The sequence below is a fragment of the Archocentrus centrarchus genome, chromosome 11 (genome assembly GCF_007364275.1).
Source record: "Archocentrus centrarchus isolate MPI-CPG fArcCen1 chromosome 11, fArcCen1, whole genome shotgun sequence".
NCBI lineage: Eukaryota > Metazoa > Chordata > Actinopteri > Cichliformes > Cichlidae > Archocentrus > Archocentrus centrarchus.
In genome coordinates this window covers 8,950,557-8,968,825 of record NC_044356.1, presented here as the reverse complement: position 1 = coordinate 8,968,825, position 18,269 = coordinate 8,950,557, and the positions used below count along the sequence as shown (strand labels likewise).

The window sequence follows — 18,269 nt, the reverse complement described above, 5'->3', positions numbered from 1 at the left end:
TGTTCAATAGTCATATTCATGCACAGCATTAGAACTCAATAAGGTGCAATTATTCTTCTGTGTATGGGTTCCTTACTTGAATATTTCATTTATGTTTCTTTATACTTTTCCTCCACTAATTAGTAGGAAAATGTTATTCCTCTGAAAAAGAACATCAGATCATCCATATTTATAACTAATGTCCAAAATCACAAATATACCTCAAAGAGCTTTATTGTGTATCCAAGATACAACATCTTCCATTTTTATAAAGAATTATTCCTTGGAAAACCTTTAGTGGAGGTGTTTCTGAACATCTGTACTTTATACTAGTTATGTTTCAATTTCAGATATTAAAAGAGCATATAAAATAGGCCTATATGATATTTCACTATACATTTATTTATTTTTAATTTATCCAGTTGTGTACAAACCTGTTGCTTTATTGAAAAGCTACAACTTTAAAATGGGTTTTAAAAAATAGTTTTACTAGTGTCTTGATTATGCGTTCTACTTCTATTAATAACTTTTGATATGTTGTCTTTTTACTTACCTATAACCAATGGTTATGTATGCTTCTTCCAGCCCCTTTTAATTTCTATAATTAGAACAAAACTCGCTTGTCTGTTGGTGCAGTCTCCCCACCTGTGAGCAGACTTTTATTTTGAAACAATGGTTTTCAATTTGTTTTCAAACCCGGAAGTAGGCTTTAAGGTCGGTTCTGCTAGAGTTCCCCCTGCACAGCTCCAAAGCTCCGAAACTACGAGCTTTGTTTACCTGTAAGGTGTGTCATTGTGTTGTTTGACAGGACAAAACTGCATGTGAACGTGTCTTCGAGAAAAGGGTGTTAAAATTTGGTGAGTGTCGCTAATGTTGTGAGATGAAGAGCAAATGTTTAACGTTAGCTAGCAAGTTAGAGCTACATAACAGTACACTGGACATGGCAGTGCTCTCAGCTCTGCGACATTAATGTGGACACAGTGATATCCACCTACCTGTGTGGTACAGGTAAAAATAAATATTAAAAGATATGAACAGATATCACAATTGATATGAACATAACTAGAGCCGGGTGGATGTTACTAAGTAGAATCTGTTTTACTTCAGTGTTCATATACAGCGCTTTCTATTTCTATGCAGTCCTGTAAAAAACTAAGCACAACCTGACTGATTCATAGGAATTAAGAGAGTTATTAATAGAACACCTCTATAAAAGCAGACATTTTGTGGGTCTGGACCATTCAGGTGTGTGTTAACACACTGCCACACTCTTCACACTCTTCCCAGGAGTGGATGTCCCAGCAAATTCACCCCAAGGTCAGAATATGTAATTTTCAGAGAAAACCCACGAGCTCTATCTCAGACTGTACAGGCCTCAGTTTGCATTTTAGAGGTTAAAGTTTATGGCAGCACATTTAATGCCATGTTTGCTTGATAAATAAATTGCTTCTATAATCAGTCATTTCATTACACTGGGATGGTAGTTAAATTTTAACCAACCATACAAATTCAGGCAGCTGCTCATGTAAAAAACATACACAAATAGGTCAGAGTCAACATATTATGCAGTTTAATAATTGTGTTTTGTACTGGAGTAACTATAGTTTTATGGTTTTGATTGTTTTTTGTTTTTGTTTAATTTATTTCATTTTTAGGCATTGTTTTCCAATCAGTTCAGCTTTAATTTCTGGAAGGCATTTTCTTGTATTGCTGCAGAATAATGTTTTTGCGTGGGTGTTTTATTTTAGTTTTTTATTTGATAGTATTTTGGGGTATTTGTTTAAGAGCTTCAGAACAGGTTTTACAGTACAGACACAACCCTTTATGAAGACAGTGGAATCAATCATGTTGATTTCCACGTCTCCATAAAGCTGCTGTAACAAAGTCTCATCAAACTGATTGAGTTTACAGATTTGACAATTAAACTGAAGATATTTAATCTGTATTTTTATTGTATTTTATTTAGTTTTTATTTTAAAGACTGTTTTTAATACATACCTAGTTTTGGTTTTGAATTTAGTTTTAATTAATTCAATTCAATTCAATTTTATTTATATAGCGCCAAATCACAACAAACAGTCGCCTCAAGGCGAGTTAAGTTAATTAATTAAGTTTTAATTAATTATAATCTGGTGTTGTACAGACTGTGCTCAAAACTCTGAGTCAGAGAGGGGGGTGTCTCACCACTTTAAAGCATACTAAGCAGCAGTGGAGAGGACAGGAATGACTGATTTAAAATGCCTTTTCTAGGGAACATGGTATGCAGGTGTGAGCAACTAAAAATACAAGAAAGCAGTGAAACCTGCACCATCAGCAGACCGAACGTTCAGCCTGTCTAAATCGTTGCTTTTAGTCATTGCTCAGTGTGGTGTCTCTTCCTCAGGAGCTTGTATCCATCTGGATGTTGAGCATTCGGGCTCTGTTTGGGATCGGCTTCCTGGTGACCTCACGAGCCACAACAATCCTCACTCAGACAGGGACATGCCCGCTACCTGCTGCAGCTAAGAGCCACAAGAAGGACTGTTTCGGTAGCAGACCAGCATCCACCATGGCCCAGGCTATCAAATATCTCGGGTGAGGTTTTAACCTTTGCACACATAAGAGTAAAACCAGATTTGGTGAGTGTACCGACCTGTAAATGCTTCACAGGCAGGAGGAAGCCCAGCACATCGATGAGGAGCTCTTCAGTGAGTATGGCTTCAGTGTGGACCAGTTGATGGAGCTGGCTGGACTCAGCTGTGCTACAGCCATCACACGGGTGAGAGTCACTGTGGGCTCAATATGAGTCATTTAATTGGAAAACAAACTCTTCTATGAGTCAAATAATTGTTTCAGCCGTTTTAATAGCAGACCTCTGCTTATTCCAGCTGCTCAAATATGAACTCCGTATCTCTCTGAGAAGGAAAGAAGGAAATTGGGGTGTAGGAATAAAAAATAAGAGTTCATTTAGTTTTATGTTTAACCATCACTTTAGTAAAATGTGTATGAATCCCCCCAAAAAACTCTGATCTGACTGATCTTATTCAGCAACCTTTAATTATGCAAACAGACTTAAGTCAAATTTCCTCACTGCTGAGATGATGACACAATAATGCTGAAACATTAGTCTTTGTGCACAAACAAAGGCTGTGAATGCGTCTTCTGTCCTTTTGAAGTTTGCCGACCTGAAGTCAAAGCAGTCGATCCTGCTGCACTTTGCTGGAAGTTGCAGGAAGAAGCTTTACTTACTTTACATAACTTTGAATTTTTCCATGCGCAGACACACAGAAAGGCCTCTTAAATATGTTAAAGCTCGTTTCTGAATCAGAGCTACAGGAACGATAACCAGGTTTTGCATTTACAGGACAAGGATACTCCAGGTCACTGGAAGCATTTCCCTCAAGTAGCTGCTGTAAAGAAAAACTATAGAAGTGGTGTACATTGTGCATATGTTTGTTTTCCGTCCCTTCAGGCATATCCACTCACTTCTTTGGTGAAGGCCAGACCTTCTCTGCTGGTGATCTGTGGACCAGGTAACAACGGGGGCGATGGCCTAGTCTGTGCCCGACATCTGAAACTCTTTGTGAGTGTCCCTCACTTTCACAGGAGGGAAAATTAAACAAGTAGGGCTTCGACATGCTTCCATTTTATTATTTTAAATAAATTGATTACTTTATAACAAATTTAATAAATACAAATCCTGTTACGAAGTTGTTCTCATTAAAAGTTACAAGACAGTATTAATATTTCACCCTTTTTGTCTCTTCCTTTTTCAAACTTTCCTTCATGTGTCTGATTTCAGGGTTATGAGCCGACCATCCTGTACCCGAAGAGGCCGAACAAGCCGCTGTTCCAGGGCCTGACCACACAGTGCCAGAAAATGGAGATCCCCTTCCTGACTGAGATGCCTGAGGTTTAATAAATCTGCAGCAGCTTTATCTGCCATAAACACACAGATATGCTGCTCATTGTTTTCTGAGGGCTCTGTTGCACTTTGTTAGAGCTCGTATAATAGGCTTCAGTTTAAATTAGAGGAATTCTAAATGATCCCGAGGTAGCTTATTGCAGCAAACCGCACAGTGAACAATGTAATTAAAAGCTAGAAGGAGTTTTAATTGGTGGATTTACTCACTGTAATAAATGTGCTTTCAAGCCTTTTATTAGTTCCTATGAAAATAATTTTTCTGGGTAAAACTGTCCTCTCAGGCTGACGTGGTTGATGAAGCGTATAACCTGGTGATAGATGCCATCTTTGGCTTCAGCTTCAAGGGGGCTGTGCGAGAGCCTTTTGGCTCCATCTTGGACACACTGAAGAAGACCACAGTGCCCATAGCCAGCATCGACATCCCCTCAGGTCAGTCCTGGGAGACCTTACTTTTTCAACTAACTGGTTACAGTGCAGGATTACTGGCATTAAAAAGTAATCCTTGAGGTCACACTGTTCACTACTGTGAAAGGTGACTCGATGAAGTCATTTTTTAATATCAAAAATAAGCATTTAGCTTGTGCATGTTGGTTATATTGTCTGTAAACCTCTGGGCAGCATGTGGTGCAGGGGTTAGCACTGTGACCTCACACCAGGAAGGTGTGACTGTAAGTGTGAGTGTCTGTCTGTCTCTCTGTGTTAGCCTCCAGGATGTACCCTGCCTCCCACCCCGTGACAGCTGGGATAGTCTCCATGCTGCCACAACACTGATTTAAAAAGCTTTCATTAAATGGATGTATTAACTTCACCTCATTGCATAACAGGGTGATTTTGTTAGCATCTGACCAGCAAGTAGCTGAAACTGAATTTATGGCCAAACTTTAGCCAAAAAGCTTTAATCACTGTGGTTTGGCAGCAGGTAGGTAACAGCCGGCCTCGCCAGGAGTTTTGCATATCTCGCAGGTGCTTCTTCAGAATGTGAAGTAGAGCTTCTTAGCAGCTGAGGAGCTTTGTTTGTGTCGGTGGGGATTTGATTTTCCATGGTCACCTCCATCCATCCGTCTGTGATCAGTATGGAATAATGAAAATCAATAGCTGAATTTGCATGTGCTGTGCATGTTCATGGAAGAAATAGATTTTGGTGCCCCTTTGATGTAACAGTTTCTGATCAGGATGCTGCAGATTGTTACAGTTTGTGCTCAGGAAACAGAGACATCAGCTGGATTGTCACATCCTTTTTCTTTTTGTGTTAAAGGTTGGGATGTGGAGCAGGGCAGCACCGACGGACTGCAGCCCGACATGCTCATCTCTCTCACTGCTCCAAAGAAATCAGCCTCCCTGTTCAAAGGCCGATATCACTTTTTGGGAGGCCGGTTTGTACCACCCGGCTTGGAGAAGAAATACCAGCTCAACCTGCCCCAGTACCCTGGCACAGACTGCGTGCTACAACTGTGAGATGTGGGCTGTTAGTGAAAGGAAATAAGCTTGAAATGTCACTTCCTGGAGTAAGGAAGCAATTAGCTTAGCATAAAGACTGAGAGAGACTGGGAGAAACGGCCAGCATAGCTCTCTAAAAGGTTTAAGAAATATGCCAAATAATATCGGCTCACTCTTTAACACATCCTGATTTTTATGAGAAGTTATGTGTTATAACTATTGTACCGTCATCAGATGTAAATGCACCAAACTTTAACATGATGGAAGCATCAGAGAATAAAATTAGTTCTTCTTTTCAAGAGCAGATGTTCTGCTTTTCCTTATTTTCTGTTATAGAACTGCATTCACACACACACACACACACACACACACACACACACACACACACACACACCCTGCCTTATCTTCAGGATGGCCTTAATTCTTCATGGCAGAGATTCAGTAAGGTGCTGGAAACATTCCTCAGATTTTGCTCCACATCGACATGAAACCAACATCCTCTACTGGACAGAGATCTGCGACTGTGGAGGCCACCTGAGTGCAGTGAACTCATGTTCAAGAAACCAGTTTGAGATTATTTGAGCTTTATATCATAACACTGTCTGCTGGAAGTGGCCGCTGGTAGATAGTTACACTGTGGCCATAAAGGGAAGGACACGCTCGGCAGCAACACTCAGGCTGTGGTGTTTTAAACAATGCTCAGCACAAAGGGGCTCAAAGCGTGCCAAGAAAATATTCCCCACATAATTAAACCACCGGCCTGAACCACTGATATAAGGCAGAATGGATCCATGCTTTCTTTTGTATGCCAAATCCTGACAGTACCATTTCAGTATTTCAGCGGACTTTGAGACACATCAGACTAGGGAACTTTTCCCAGTTTTGGTGAGCTTGTGTAAACTGTAGCTTCAGTTTCCTGTCAGCTGACAGGGGCGTAAGTAGGGTGCGGTCTTCTGCTGCCGCTGGAATCGACGAGGCATTTTCTTCCAGAAAACTGCCGCTCACTGGATATTTTCTCATCATCTGTGAACCCTACATGATCATGTGGGAGAATCCCAGCAGATCAGCAGTTACTGAAACACTCAGACCAGCCTGTGTGGGACCAACAACCATGCCACGTTCAAAACAACTTAAATCACATTTTTTCTCTATTCTGACGCTCAGTTTGAACTCCAGCAGGTGGGCTTGACTGTGTCTGCATGCCTAAGTGCACTGAGCTGCAGTGAGTATACACTGTTGGTGGGTGCTCATATTAAACGTGGCTAAAGTTTCAACTAATGTGGTCTGTGTGCGTGCATGTGATCCCTGTAAGCCAAACGTTCACCAGCTTTCAGACCCAATTCCAGCTCCAAATGTATGAAACAGACAGGATGAACCGAGGAGGAGCATCAAGGCCGAGTACAAGATAAATAAAGATTACTTTGAACTGTGAGTGAAGCAAAGCTGCTCTATTAGAGTCCAAGAATAAAAACGTTAAAACTGAGCTTAGACTCTTATTTTCATCACAATATTTAAACACAAAGACCCTCCCATCACATTTTGTTTTCCATTTTTATTAATACATCTTTAGGTTTCACTGAATGTACAACTAGCAGTTAACTTGGAAATACTGTAGCTCATCACATTCTATTTTATAAATTACTTACAATACATATTGTGTGTCTCATTTATACATTACGTGGTGATGATTTAGTAAAAAGCTTTCTCAGACGATCAGCCTCGTGGACTCCCCGCAAACCTCCCCCAGAACACCACTTACATCAAATATAAATGCATGACTACACATACTCAAAGGGAAATACTGAATGTACAGTATATGCTTCAGATGATGTGGCTCATTAATGCATAATGGTTTCTCATATAAGTGCAGAACATGCTTTTGTGCACAGAGTACTATATACAGTGCTGGTACCATGCTCTCGTAGTGTGTCATATCCATTTGTTCTGTTTGTCAGGGAGAAGGAAAAATAGATGCTTGAGATGAAGAGCTTTTCCCTCAGGTTGTCGTCATGCAGGTCACCGTGTGGAAGGATGTTTTCAGTCCGTGAAGAAAGCCTGGAGACAAAGACGGCACACATCAGCGGAAGAACCGGCACGGATTCAAAACAGCTGTTTGCTGAAAGTCCGCTTCATGAGTGAGAAATCAAAGCTCCGAAACACATTTCAGCCTGTTTTACTGAGTATGGCCATGTTGAAAGCTGTAGTGGTATTTTATCCGCTCCTATTGATTTAAAAGGGAAGGAAGAAATAGTAAAAACTACAGTTACATTTAAATAATTAAAATCAGTTCACTTATTAGTTTTATCTGTGTATAAATACTCAGTGTCAGCTTATCTGTGTTAGATGGTGCATAAATTCTGCTTTTGTTACACAAAGCTTGTTGCAGAAGAAAATTCATTTTTATGTTTAGTAGATGTGGTTTGGAGTAGGAGGTGCTGTAGCCTATTGGACTCCAATTATACTGCATTCCTAATATTTCACAAAGGTTAATCTTCTTTCAGCTGCTCTCTTTAGGAGTCGCCACAGCGGATCATCTCACCCTATCCCAGCATCCTTCGCTGCATCCATCAACCTTCTCTGAGGTCTTCCTCTTTTCCTCCCACCTGGCAGCTCCAAATTCAACATCTTTTGTCCAGTATATCCACTCTCCCTCTGCTCATGATCCAGACCATCTCAGCCTCTCTGTCTCCAGACTGACTCATTTCTAATCTTGTCCATTCTGATCACTCGCAGTGAAAACCTTAAAATCTTTAAGTATGTCACTGCCACAAAGATCCATCTCAGCAGGTCTCACTACCATCTTGTAAACCTTCTCTTTCACTCTCGCTCCTTCTGCCACAGATCACCCCTCACACTCATCTCCACCCACTCCACCCTGCCTCCACTCTCCCCTTCAGCTCTCTTGTACACTGTCCGTTACTTTGGATGGTTGACCCCAGGTATTTACTATCTCTACTTCTTGCATGTTCACCTTTCCAACTGTCTCACTCTCCTTCACATGTATTCCATCTTGCTTCTACTGACTTTCATTCCTCTTCCCTCCAGAGCACACCTCCAGGTTCTCTTCCACCTGCTCCCTACTCTCACTAAAGATCACTGTGTCATCTGCAAACATCATCAGTCCACTGAGACTCCTGCCTGACCTCACCTGTCAGCCTGTCCCTTTGCAAACAAGAAGGGGCTCAGAGCTGATCCCCAATGTACTCCCACCCCCACCCTGAACCCATCTGTCACTCCTACCGCACACCTCCCCACTGTCCCGCTGTCCTCATACACATCATGCACCACCCTCACATACCTCTCTGCCACTCCTGACTTCCTCCTGCAGTACCACAGCTCCTTTCTTGGCACCCAATCATCCACAAAGACACAGTGAAGTTCTTCCTGACCTGTGTTTTCACCTAACTGTAAGTACAATACTTCAGTGACACAATTAATGAAGGCGGTGCTCCTTTAAGTACTTAATAATAATCAGTAAGATCTATTTGTTAATTAGTCTGTTAATTCTCTAAAGCAGTGGAAAAAAATATAGTTGACAAGAAAATTAAAGGAACAAAAAAATTTAAACCCTCATAATTAAAATTCGCTCACAATTGTACCTCAGTATCTATTTGTTCCTTTTACACTACAACCCAGCAGCCCATTAATCTAACTCAGTATACACGGACATGAGGAGAGCAGCTTGCATGGCGATGTCCATACAAGAGTGCAACAGTGATATAATAACCTTCCCATAATGCATTACATATATATACACAGTTTAGAAACAGCAAAATTATTTCCAGAAATTAAATCAGAAAAGGGTTTGACTGGAAGATAATTAAAGAGCATGATGCTGGTTTTTGTTATCATTGCTGCAACATGGACACAGTTTTATTCATTCAAACATGACCTTTGATCCCCAGCCCTGAGTCAAAGTATATTCATAATGTACTGACAGGGTCTCCTGATATTTATGCAGTTTCTAATCATTCTAAAACACTTTAACGTATCTCTGTATGGAGTGAATCTGCAGACGCCCGTTTTCACCACCTGATCACCACGTACCTGTGCTATTCTCCGACCTGCACCCCCGCACAGTTATCTTTACTTTCCGAGGCTATTGCTAAATATTCAGCATTTCTGGAAAGGAAAAAACAAACAGCGGTATCAGCGATGATCTCTTTGGTCACAGTGACATGGGTTCAAAAATGGAAAAATAAAACACAGGTTTGTTTTTTGACTTACAGGAGGGAGGGTTTGGTTTTGACTGGGGAGGAGGATGATGGGATGAAAACACGACAAGAAGACAGAGGGAGTGGGACAAAGACACACAAGTGAACGCACACAAACACAATGGAAACAGTGATAATCTTAAAGGAAACAATGAGATAGCAAAGGCAAAGACACAAATAAAGAATGGCATGACTCATGGGGAAATACACACTTTTCATAACGTCACACTCACACCAAATTTGTTTTCTGAGGAAAGACCCAGTCACATCAAACAGTGTGCTAATAATTAACTATCAATGAGACGGAAAGAAAAACGAGAATTAAAAGCTTATAGTTATGGCTGGATCAGGTGACCCTTAACCATGTCACTATACTGCAGGTTCAGGCTGCAGGGAGACTTCCCATGATGCACTGAGCAGCTGTTCTTCACTCCCCATGTGTTCATATGCACCTGCTGCTTTTGTCTACTCTCTCCCATAGTTTGTGTCTGCTTGTGCACCTCTGAACAGGTCACAGCAGATGTCTGCTCCTCCCTCAGCTCGGTTCTCCCAGAGGGCTCTTCTTGTTAAAAGGAGGTTCTTCCTTTCCACTGTCACCAAGTTCTCACTTACATTGGATCCTCTGATTGCTGGGACTCTCTCTATGAAGTTTTAGGGTCTACCTTGCAATATAATGTCTGTGGGGGTTTTAGGGGTTATTCTGAGTCTTCTGCAGGGACTTTTTGGTTTATGGTTGAGGTTTTCTTTAATTTTGTAATTATAGTAAAGATTTATAGTAGTGCTTATTGTTTCTAGTTTCTGTTTAATCTCTAGACCATCTTAATTTTTCAGTTCTTACTGCTTTTGAAATCTGGTTTTCTTTATTGCTTAGAATACTGTATATTTGATTCCTTGTATTGTGGTTTGGTCTGGCCTCTCTGATGTCTTCTTGTGTCTTGTTGTTGTGTCTCTGCTGTGAGAGTCTGCATTTGGTTACTTTCTCTTTTGTTGGTTTTCTGTCTCTTTTATCTTCTTGTTAGTTTTATTTCCTTTGTTACTGACTTAATTATTTTCAGCTGTGCCCTGTTAACCTGGTGTTTCCACTTTCCCTGATTGCCTCCTGTGTCTATTTAAATCCTGTTTCCACCTGTTCTTTGTTGAGTCATACTCTATCTCTGCTGCTCTCATTGGTGTCTGTGACTTCATGGTCTTTTGCTGCCTCAATAAAAGTTCATTTTTTTTAAGTGACTGTGTTAAATGTTGATGTGTGATCTATACTCAGTTTGGCAGGATTTAAGTATAAACAGATATAAATGCAGTTTTCATGCTAAATATGTTTTACCCAACATGCAAATTAAAACTTTAAGTCAGGAAACTCTGGGTTACACTGAGTCAGACAATGTCAGCTCCCTTCTGTTGGGACCAAATGTTTGCCTTAATTTGCACCTATGAGTGAGTTTATGATGCTGGTGTGACCAGGCCTTGACCCAGATTTATGTTTTTCATCAATATCTGCAAATATGCCTGCCAATAAATGCCATAAAAAAAAGAGTTTCTTTTTCAGCTATAAAATGACTCAATCACTACACATCTTGGTCCACATTAATCAAATTTATATTGAACTAAAGACTAATATTGGCTGACATATCTGCCTCCAGTTCATAACTGGAGTCAGGAGCACACATACTTTTATAAAGTTTTAACAAATAAGCATAAAAATCTCTTTTCAAGCTGAATCATGAAAGAAAATCAGACTCAGCTAAACTGCATATACAGGATTCATGCCTCGAGTCAGCACGCGTTCAGCTGTAATAAAAATACTTACGCGGCTTCTCGTAAGGCTTCTTCCCCAGCTGCTGCTATCTTTCTGTAACAGTAAATCATCTCTATGAGGAGCCAGAGCTGCAGGCCGATTATGGACACGTACATCATGACCTCTGACACGATGGAAGCCGTACCTCTGGTGGCTGCAGGCAGGAAACCAGGAAAGACAAGGCAAAGACAAACAAAACAAAGGTGACCTGACAAGGCTGAGAGCACCTGAGCCCTACAGAGGAAACATCTGATCATCATTTTTCACTGCAGGAGAATCATGTGGGATTCTGCTGAATTTAAGCCAAAACACATCACATATTTAGTCTATCTCAAAATGTTTAACTTAAAAAAATTACATTCTGCTATTGATGCATCTACTGGCAATTATTTTGAGAATATTTCTGTTCATGGTTGAATGAAAATTGCAAATCTACCAAAGCTAAAAAAAAAACAAGCAAACAAAGCTGCATTCACAGCCATGTGAAAAACGAATGATTCAGCTGCCTGCAGAACCACCTCCATCACAGTAATCCTTTTCTGTATGACTTTATCAGTCTCTCACAATGTTGCAGAGGAATTTTGGCCCACCCTTCAACATTGCTTCAGTTCACTGACGTTTTCAGGCATTCGTACGGCTCTCTTAAGATCCCGCCGCAGAGCCTGAACCTTTGCAAAATTAGCCCTCATTCTGTTAAAGCTAATCACGGCTCATTCCAAAAATGGCAGCTTTCCAGACATCTTTAAAACCAAGTCCTAGACTACAGGGAAAATGAAATGAAGGCCACCACAAAAAAAAAAAAAAAAGTTTTAAGTCCAAGTGTAAGCTTAATCCAGGTCTGGAAAATATATGCCAATATATGCTGAGAGCAGACAGCATATATATAAATATATTACTGCAGACAGTATGCATTTATCAGGAAACACTGAATAATGCTATCAAGTTGCTTAACTTGCAAAGTGTCCATGATGAGGGATGTTTTCAGCCAATGGCAGAGAGAGTGTCCCTTTATAATTGCCTCCTTTAAGCCCCAGACTATAATAAGTCTCTTTATCCCCATCACCAGGTCAGAGTAAGAAATACAAAATAAGAAATGTTTACTTCCATCAATAAAAAATTGTAGAGCCATCAGTCACTGATGAAACAGAAGGGAAACACAATGAATGCTGCTCTCATTTTAATCACAGCAGACAGTAGGAGGCTCCTGCAACCTCTGAGAATGGCAGCAGGCTGCATTCTAATAATATTCAACCCCTCCAGGGTTAATACTGATGCAGACTGCACTCACAATGAGACTTAAAACAGTGACAGTCTGTATTATATGAGTGGGACTGCCTGAAAATGCTCAGCCACCTCCATCACTGATCATTTACACTTAAAAAAAACATAAATGCTTCCAAAAAGAGTTAAAAACAGATCAGAATCATTTTTCAAACCTTATTTCCAGCTGCATACTGCATTTTAAAGTGTATCAATAAATATGCCCAGTTAATAATGTGCTTTATCTCATTTAACTGGTCCCAGAGATGCTCTTATGGGTTGCATTATGTCATACCTTTTCCCACCACAGAGAGGTGGACCACTTTGCTGACAACGTCTTTGTACTCGTAGTTATCGTAGAAGAGGATGCGGTTGAAAAAGCAGCTGTAGGTGCCCGAGTCGTTGAAGGTGACGTTCAGCAGATATATGGACGCATCTTGGATGTCGTTGCTCCTTTTGCTTCCATTCCAGTCGACGCGATCCAGAAATTGGTCGTGCTCAATGGTGGGGCCCTCCTCATTGTAGGTGTAGATCTGGATGCCACAGAGATAGGTTAAAGATATGCTCATTACCAGCTACATATTCTTGGACAATAGCTTTGGATTAGTCACAGTTAAAAATAATCCTTCTTTAACTTATTCTGGCCCTCAGTGCAGCCCCTCAGTTTGTCATTCACCTCAAACAGGCTTTTTTAACTTCTCTCCCTTTAAGACAACTTAGTTCTGATTGGCTGCCCCTCACAAACAGAAGGTCTGAACAGGAGTGGGTGGAGTTTCTGTTCCCTCAACCAGAGCTATGTGTCTGAGATGACTCTATTAGGGATATACACTCTCTAGAGCCAAGAGTAGAAGAAACTAACACAGAGCATTTGCCTCACAGGTGTTACTTACACTGGCATCAATATTTGAAACTCTGGCCAATATTGTGTAATACTGTCAGATTCTGGACCTGCATGGGGCTTACTCTGTCTGTTGCTTTTCAGGTGGAGAGTTGGGCTGGTTTGAGCCACCCCTCTTGGGCCTATTGGGAATCTGCTCATTAATGGCTGTGTATTTAAGGACCAGCTGCGGCAATTTTTCCCATTGTGTCCACTGTGGTGATACTCGGGCTCTTTCAGTTTTGTGTTCACTCCGGTGCGATTGTGTTCCTAAATCTGTTTTCTTGTCCCCGTCAAAAGTGCTGAACCTGTTTCCTAGAAGACCTGCCGCCGTCTCATAAGCTGGTCCCCAGTTTATACTGGCTGATGCTCTCGCAGGATTTCTGGATACATCAGCAACTCGCCTGCCTGCCCACTCTCCACTGACATCCTGCAGCACTCCGTGGACCCCCGCTGGTCCTCCCAAGCCTCGCTCTGAGTAAGACCTCAGTTCCACCTTTGCTCCACGCAGTCACAACCTGGCCCACACTCCTGTTAGAGGCCAAGCCCAACTCAGCTTCCCCTTCATCTTTTGTTCACCGTCAATAAAGCTTTAAAAACTTTGAACTGCAGTCACAGTCTGTTCTCTGGGTCTCAAAATTGTAAAGCTATGACAAATATGAGGATCCGCCATCGAGCTATTTTTTTTTGTGAGATTGTACTGAGCTAATCTGCTTTTTTAGGCTATATTTAATGCTTTGGCTGCAAAGACAATCTCCCAACTTTTGGGATAAATATCTTATCTTAACATGTCTCTGATGGAAAATATGGAAAAGCATAAAAGATCTTCTTTAATCAAAGAGTCATTACTTCTGCGGGTACGCAGCTTTTTACACAACTCATGGCAGATACCTGTGGAACCATTTCTTTGGCTCAAGCTATCATTAGTTTTATACACAGGGCCTAAGGGTTCAGCATTAAATTAGTATAATTTTATTAGTTTATGTTTTATATCTCTTAAGGCCTGTTTTAGTCAAACTCAAATTTATTTATAAAGCACATCAGCTCACGTTGACCAAAGTGCTGTATGAGAAGGTAGGATGGGATTTAGAAGATAAAGCTAAATAAAAAAAAATAATAAAATAAATTTTTAGTAGGCGCTAAACATATACGGTCATGGCCAACAAAGGCACAGTCTGCCAATTAGACAAACTCAAATGCCAGGGAATAAAAATGAGTTTTAAAAGACTCAGTGCAGGGAGCAGATTCAGTTGTGAGGGGAATGCTGCTCCACAGTTTGGGAGCAAACCCAGAAAATGAGTTTAAAGGTAGAGCGGGGGACAGTAAGAAGCATCCGATCAACTGACCAGAGAGACCTGGAGGCTAAGCGGGGTTGTAGGAGGTTGGAGATACAGGAAGGAGCCAAACCACGAAGGGCTTTATACACAAACAGGAGGGTCTTGAAACTGATTCTGAACCTCGTGGACAACCAGTAGAGAGAAGCTAAAACTGGTGTAATATGATCTCTTTTTCAGGTGCATGTGAGGAGCCGAGCAGCAGCGTTTTGGACAAGCTGGCGGCAGTACAGAGACGACTGACTGTGAGCAGTATAAAGTGAACCGCAGTAGTCCAAGCAGGAGGAAATGAGAGCATGAATGACAATTTTGTGATCTATGACAGAGAGAAAAGATTTCATTTTCAATATGGAGAAGAGATGGAAAAAAACTGTTTTTAACCACTCAGTTAATCTGTCAAACTTAAAGCTAGAGTCAAATATCACACCAAGAATTTTTGCATAGAGCTTGACATCGATGGACAGATTGTTAAATTGATCAGAAAACCCTCTGATGGAATTGGGGAAGCCAAAAAAGAAGCTGAAGGAAGTTCTGTGCCATCCAGTTCTTAATGTCCTCAAGGCTGATGCTATCCAGCCTGGACTTACAGATATAACATAAGCATAGGAGTGAAAGGAAATATTATATTTACTGATGATTTGACCCAAAGGAAGCACACATAGAGAGAACAGGACCTAAGATTGAACCCTAAGGTACCCCACAGTAAAGTGTTGCTGCTGGAGAAGACAAATTTCTAATCACCAGTTAACCTAACCCCACTAACTTTAGTCTTTGGACTCTTTGGACTGTGGGAGGAAACCAGAATACCCAGAGAAAATCCACACAAACACGGCGAGAACATGCAAACTCCACACAGAAAGGCCCCGGCCAAGGTGGATTCAAACCAGGAGTGAGGCTGTGAGGCAACAGTGCTAACCACTGCACCACCGTGCCGCCCCCTTAAGTTTCTGCCTTTAAAAATTGGGGATTGCGCATAAAATTGGTTGTAACTCCTAAACAATTAATGCAAAAGTTTGGTTAAAAGCTTTGAATTAGAACTGCAAGTCTGCACTTCAATCACATCCTGATTGTCTGATGTCAAATCCACTGTGGTGGTGGTGTGTGTGTGTGTGTGTGTGTGTGTGTGTGTGTGTGTGTGTGTGTGTGTGTGTGTGTGTGTGTGTATGGGGGGGGATCAATAGACAAACTGTTTAAAAAATATTGTATGTATGCGGTACTCACTCAATTAATGTGTAACACTAATTTACAACAATGATTCAGTTCATACCTCGGTTTTCTTTGATGGGGATGGGGGGGTAGTTAGGCTCATATATAATTAATAAACTCCATAATTCAAATGTATTTTCAGTTCACTTGTTAAGTGAACACATTAACAGCTCCAAATGGGTCTCATCTTACAAAGAAATAGAACTATGATCCAATATTGTAGATGTTTTTGTTGTGATTTCAGCCTCAGATTTAGAATTGTTCACACTCTTACACACTGCATATGAGACATGTTTCCCCCTGAAAGTGTTGGCAAATGTCTAAGACACATTTCATCAAAAAGTAGCTTGTTTTGGAGTCAAAACCATTCCGACGCTGCTACACTGAAATACACCCACAGCTACATGAGCACAGCATGCACTGCTGCGTCAGACAAGAATCCAGCACAAGGTCAGCAGAGCCCGTCTTTCCCTCTGATGCTTTAATGACCTCGGTGGGGTAAAATGTTCCGATTGATTCCCATCCGAAGCTCATGATGGCCTCAGCGCTGGGTGCTATCATGTGACTGAGGACCAGAGGTGTCTATGTGTGAGTGAGTGAGAGAGTGTCAGGAAGGAGAAGAGCTTTGGTGTGCACTATATATAAGTGCATATATAAATAGCTTAGGTCCTGAGAGAAGTAGCCCACAAGTTTGATTTTATGGATGTTTGGATGACTAAGACTTCCTGCTCTGAACCTCCCCTATATTCAGCAGTGCTGCATGTTGTGTATAATGGGTATACTCACCAGAACAAAGTCAGCGTCCCCTTTGGCCCTGAAGTGCCATTCGATGGTGGCAGAACCTGGCACCTCACTCCTCCTCTTGCAGGAGATGCAACCCAGCTTGAAGCCCTTGCCTGCTACAGCCTCAGTGTCCGAGTCCACCTCTGCACAGGCCCCGTGGCACTGGTACACTGTTTACAAGAAAAAAGAAAACGATGCACAATCAGTCAATATTCTGGGTGGCGTCACAACAAAACACTGCAAGGAAATAAACTGCACTCACCAAACAGCGTGCAGAGAAAGGCAAAGAGCAGAATGCGTGGTAGCGCCATGTCTCCGGATGTTTTATTAGACGAAGGGCCTCAAAAAGTACAATCCTAAAATGGTTCTTGAAGCTTTCACAGGCCCTAGTGACACTCACAAACTGAGCACCTCCAAGTTTGCAATAGCAGAATGGATATTTGCAAATATTCTGTTATAGATTTTAAGAAGCTTATCTGTACTTGTTTTGTTTTTTTTAAAGTGCAGGCTAATATCATGTGTTGGTGGCAACTAGCAGCTAAACATGCATTGTAAAGTGCAAACTGTCTACACGTAACTTTACTGTCCTGTGGAACCACTTAGGTCTTTGGCTCAAGCCAGCAGGTTTCCTGTTGGTTGCAGAATTTATTGCCTCAAATTATTGCTCCTTTTGAGACAGTTCACTCCGAATTTATATACACCCACTGACCTTTCTGCTATTATGTATCAAGTAGCTTATGACACGATCCAGATTATCTGTTGACTCACAGTGATCCCCAGATCCGCACCCTGAGGTTATGGTTCTCGTTTTTTTTCCCTGAGGTCCTGCTAGTGTGAGATGCACAGAGCAATCATTAGACCTGCCTGGGGCCACATGCTCTGCTCTAAATGTTGGCAATTTACAGACAGCACAGATACTCAGAGGTTATAATAAATGTGTGTTCATGAGTGCAACATGCCAGCTACTGAATTAACGTCTACAATACATTTACATGCCAGTGCATATATAATTAATTTGCATGCGCTACGGTAGGAAACAAATGGCTACCTCTTACAGGCTACACGATACCAGTATTTAATAGAGACCAGACTAATGGTCTAATGGTAATTATCCTTAATCGGATCACTTATATCAGAGCCACTATCCTGATCGGGCCTCGTCTCCTCGACCAGACTCGTCTCCCCTGGAAAAAAAAAAAGAAAAAAAGAAAAATGCTGTCCTCTCCTGTGATGGCAGCTCAGTGTGGAAAGACTTGTATAATTTCAGCTATCTAATGACCCCGTGCTCGGAGAAGAGATATTTTGTTCGTGTTGGCATTGCAGGTCAAACTGCGTGAGCGCACACGCAGACATATAAAACAGAGACGAAATTAAAAAAATAAAAAATAATCTAATAAATCCGTCCAGTGCTCAGTTAACGGTGTTTTCTCCTGCGCCACAGCGGTACCTCTGTCGCTCAGCTCAGAGGCTGATGCTGCAGATG

General features: G+C 41.3%; 2 protein-coding genes across 3 annotated transcripts; one reads left to right on the top strand and one right to left on the bottom strand.

Moving 5' to 3' along the window:
* Positions 1-682: 682 nt before the first annotated feature.
* On the top strand, positions 683-5,621 carry naxe (NAD(P)HX epimerase). Of its 2 annotated transcripts, none has more exons than XM_030741011.1 (7): positions 683-836; positions 2,363-2,553; positions 2,629-2,737; positions 3,431-3,541; positions 3,761-3,871; positions 4,165-4,312; positions 5,139-5,621. In XM_030741011.1, exons 2-7 carry the CDS (start codon positions 2,381-2,383, stop codon positions 5,336-5,338), a joined length of 852 nt encoding a protein of 283 aa, XP_030596871.1. In that variant the 5' UTR covers positions 683-836; positions 2,363-2,380; the 3' UTR covers positions 5,339-5,621. The 2 variants fall into 2 exon arrangements, with proteins under 2 accessions (XP_030596871.1, XP_030596872.1); XM_030741012.1 differs by having other exon boundaries at positions 689-763.
* Positions 5,622-6,852: 1,231 nt separating this feature from the next.
* scn1bb (sodium channel, voltage-gated, type I, beta b) lies at positions 6,853-18,269 on the bottom strand. The gene is made up of 6 exons (XM_030741840.1): positions 17,049-18,269; positions 16,790-16,956; positions 12,882-13,119; positions 11,339-11,480; positions 9,368-9,442; positions 6,853-7,375 (listed from the first exon to the last, which is right to left on the bottom strand). Exons 1-5 carry the CDS (start codon positions 17,095-17,097, stop codon positions 9,373-9,375), a joined length of 666 nt encoding a protein of 221 aa, XP_030597700.1. The 5' UTR covers positions 17,098-18,269; the 3' UTR covers positions 6,853-7,375; positions 9,368-9,372.

What these genes read in the sequence shown, in the direction of transcription:
- naxe (XM_030741011.1), top strand. Translation starts at nt 2,381, where the DNA reads ATGTTGAGCATTCGGGCTCTGTTTGGGATCGGCTTCCTGGTGACCTCA. An exon ending in CAGGCTATCAAATATCTCGG is followed by an intron (nt 2,554 to 2,628) that starts GTGAGGTTTTAA and finishes AATGCTTCACAG; the next exon opens with GCAGGAGGAAGCCCAGCACA. An exon ending in CAGCATCGACATCCCCTCAG is followed by an intron (nt 4,313 to 5,138) that starts GTCAGTCCTGGG and finishes TTTGTGTTAAAG; the next exon opens with GTTGGGATGTGGAGCAGGGC.
- scn1bb (XM_030741840.1), bottom strand. Translation starts at nt 17,097, where the DNA reads ATGGCGCTACCACGCATTCTGCTCTTTGCCTTTCTCTGCACGCTGTTT. An exon ending in CTTTCTCTGCACGCTGTTTG is followed by an intron (nt 16,957 to 17,048) that starts GTGAGTGCAGTT and finishes TCTTGTAAACAG; the next exon opens with TGTACCAGTGCCACGGGGCC. An exon ending in CCTCTCTGTGGTGGGAAAAG is followed by an intron (nt 11,481 to 12,881) that starts GTATGACATAAT and finishes TCCTGCCTGCAG; the next exon opens with CCACCAGAGGTACGGCTTCC.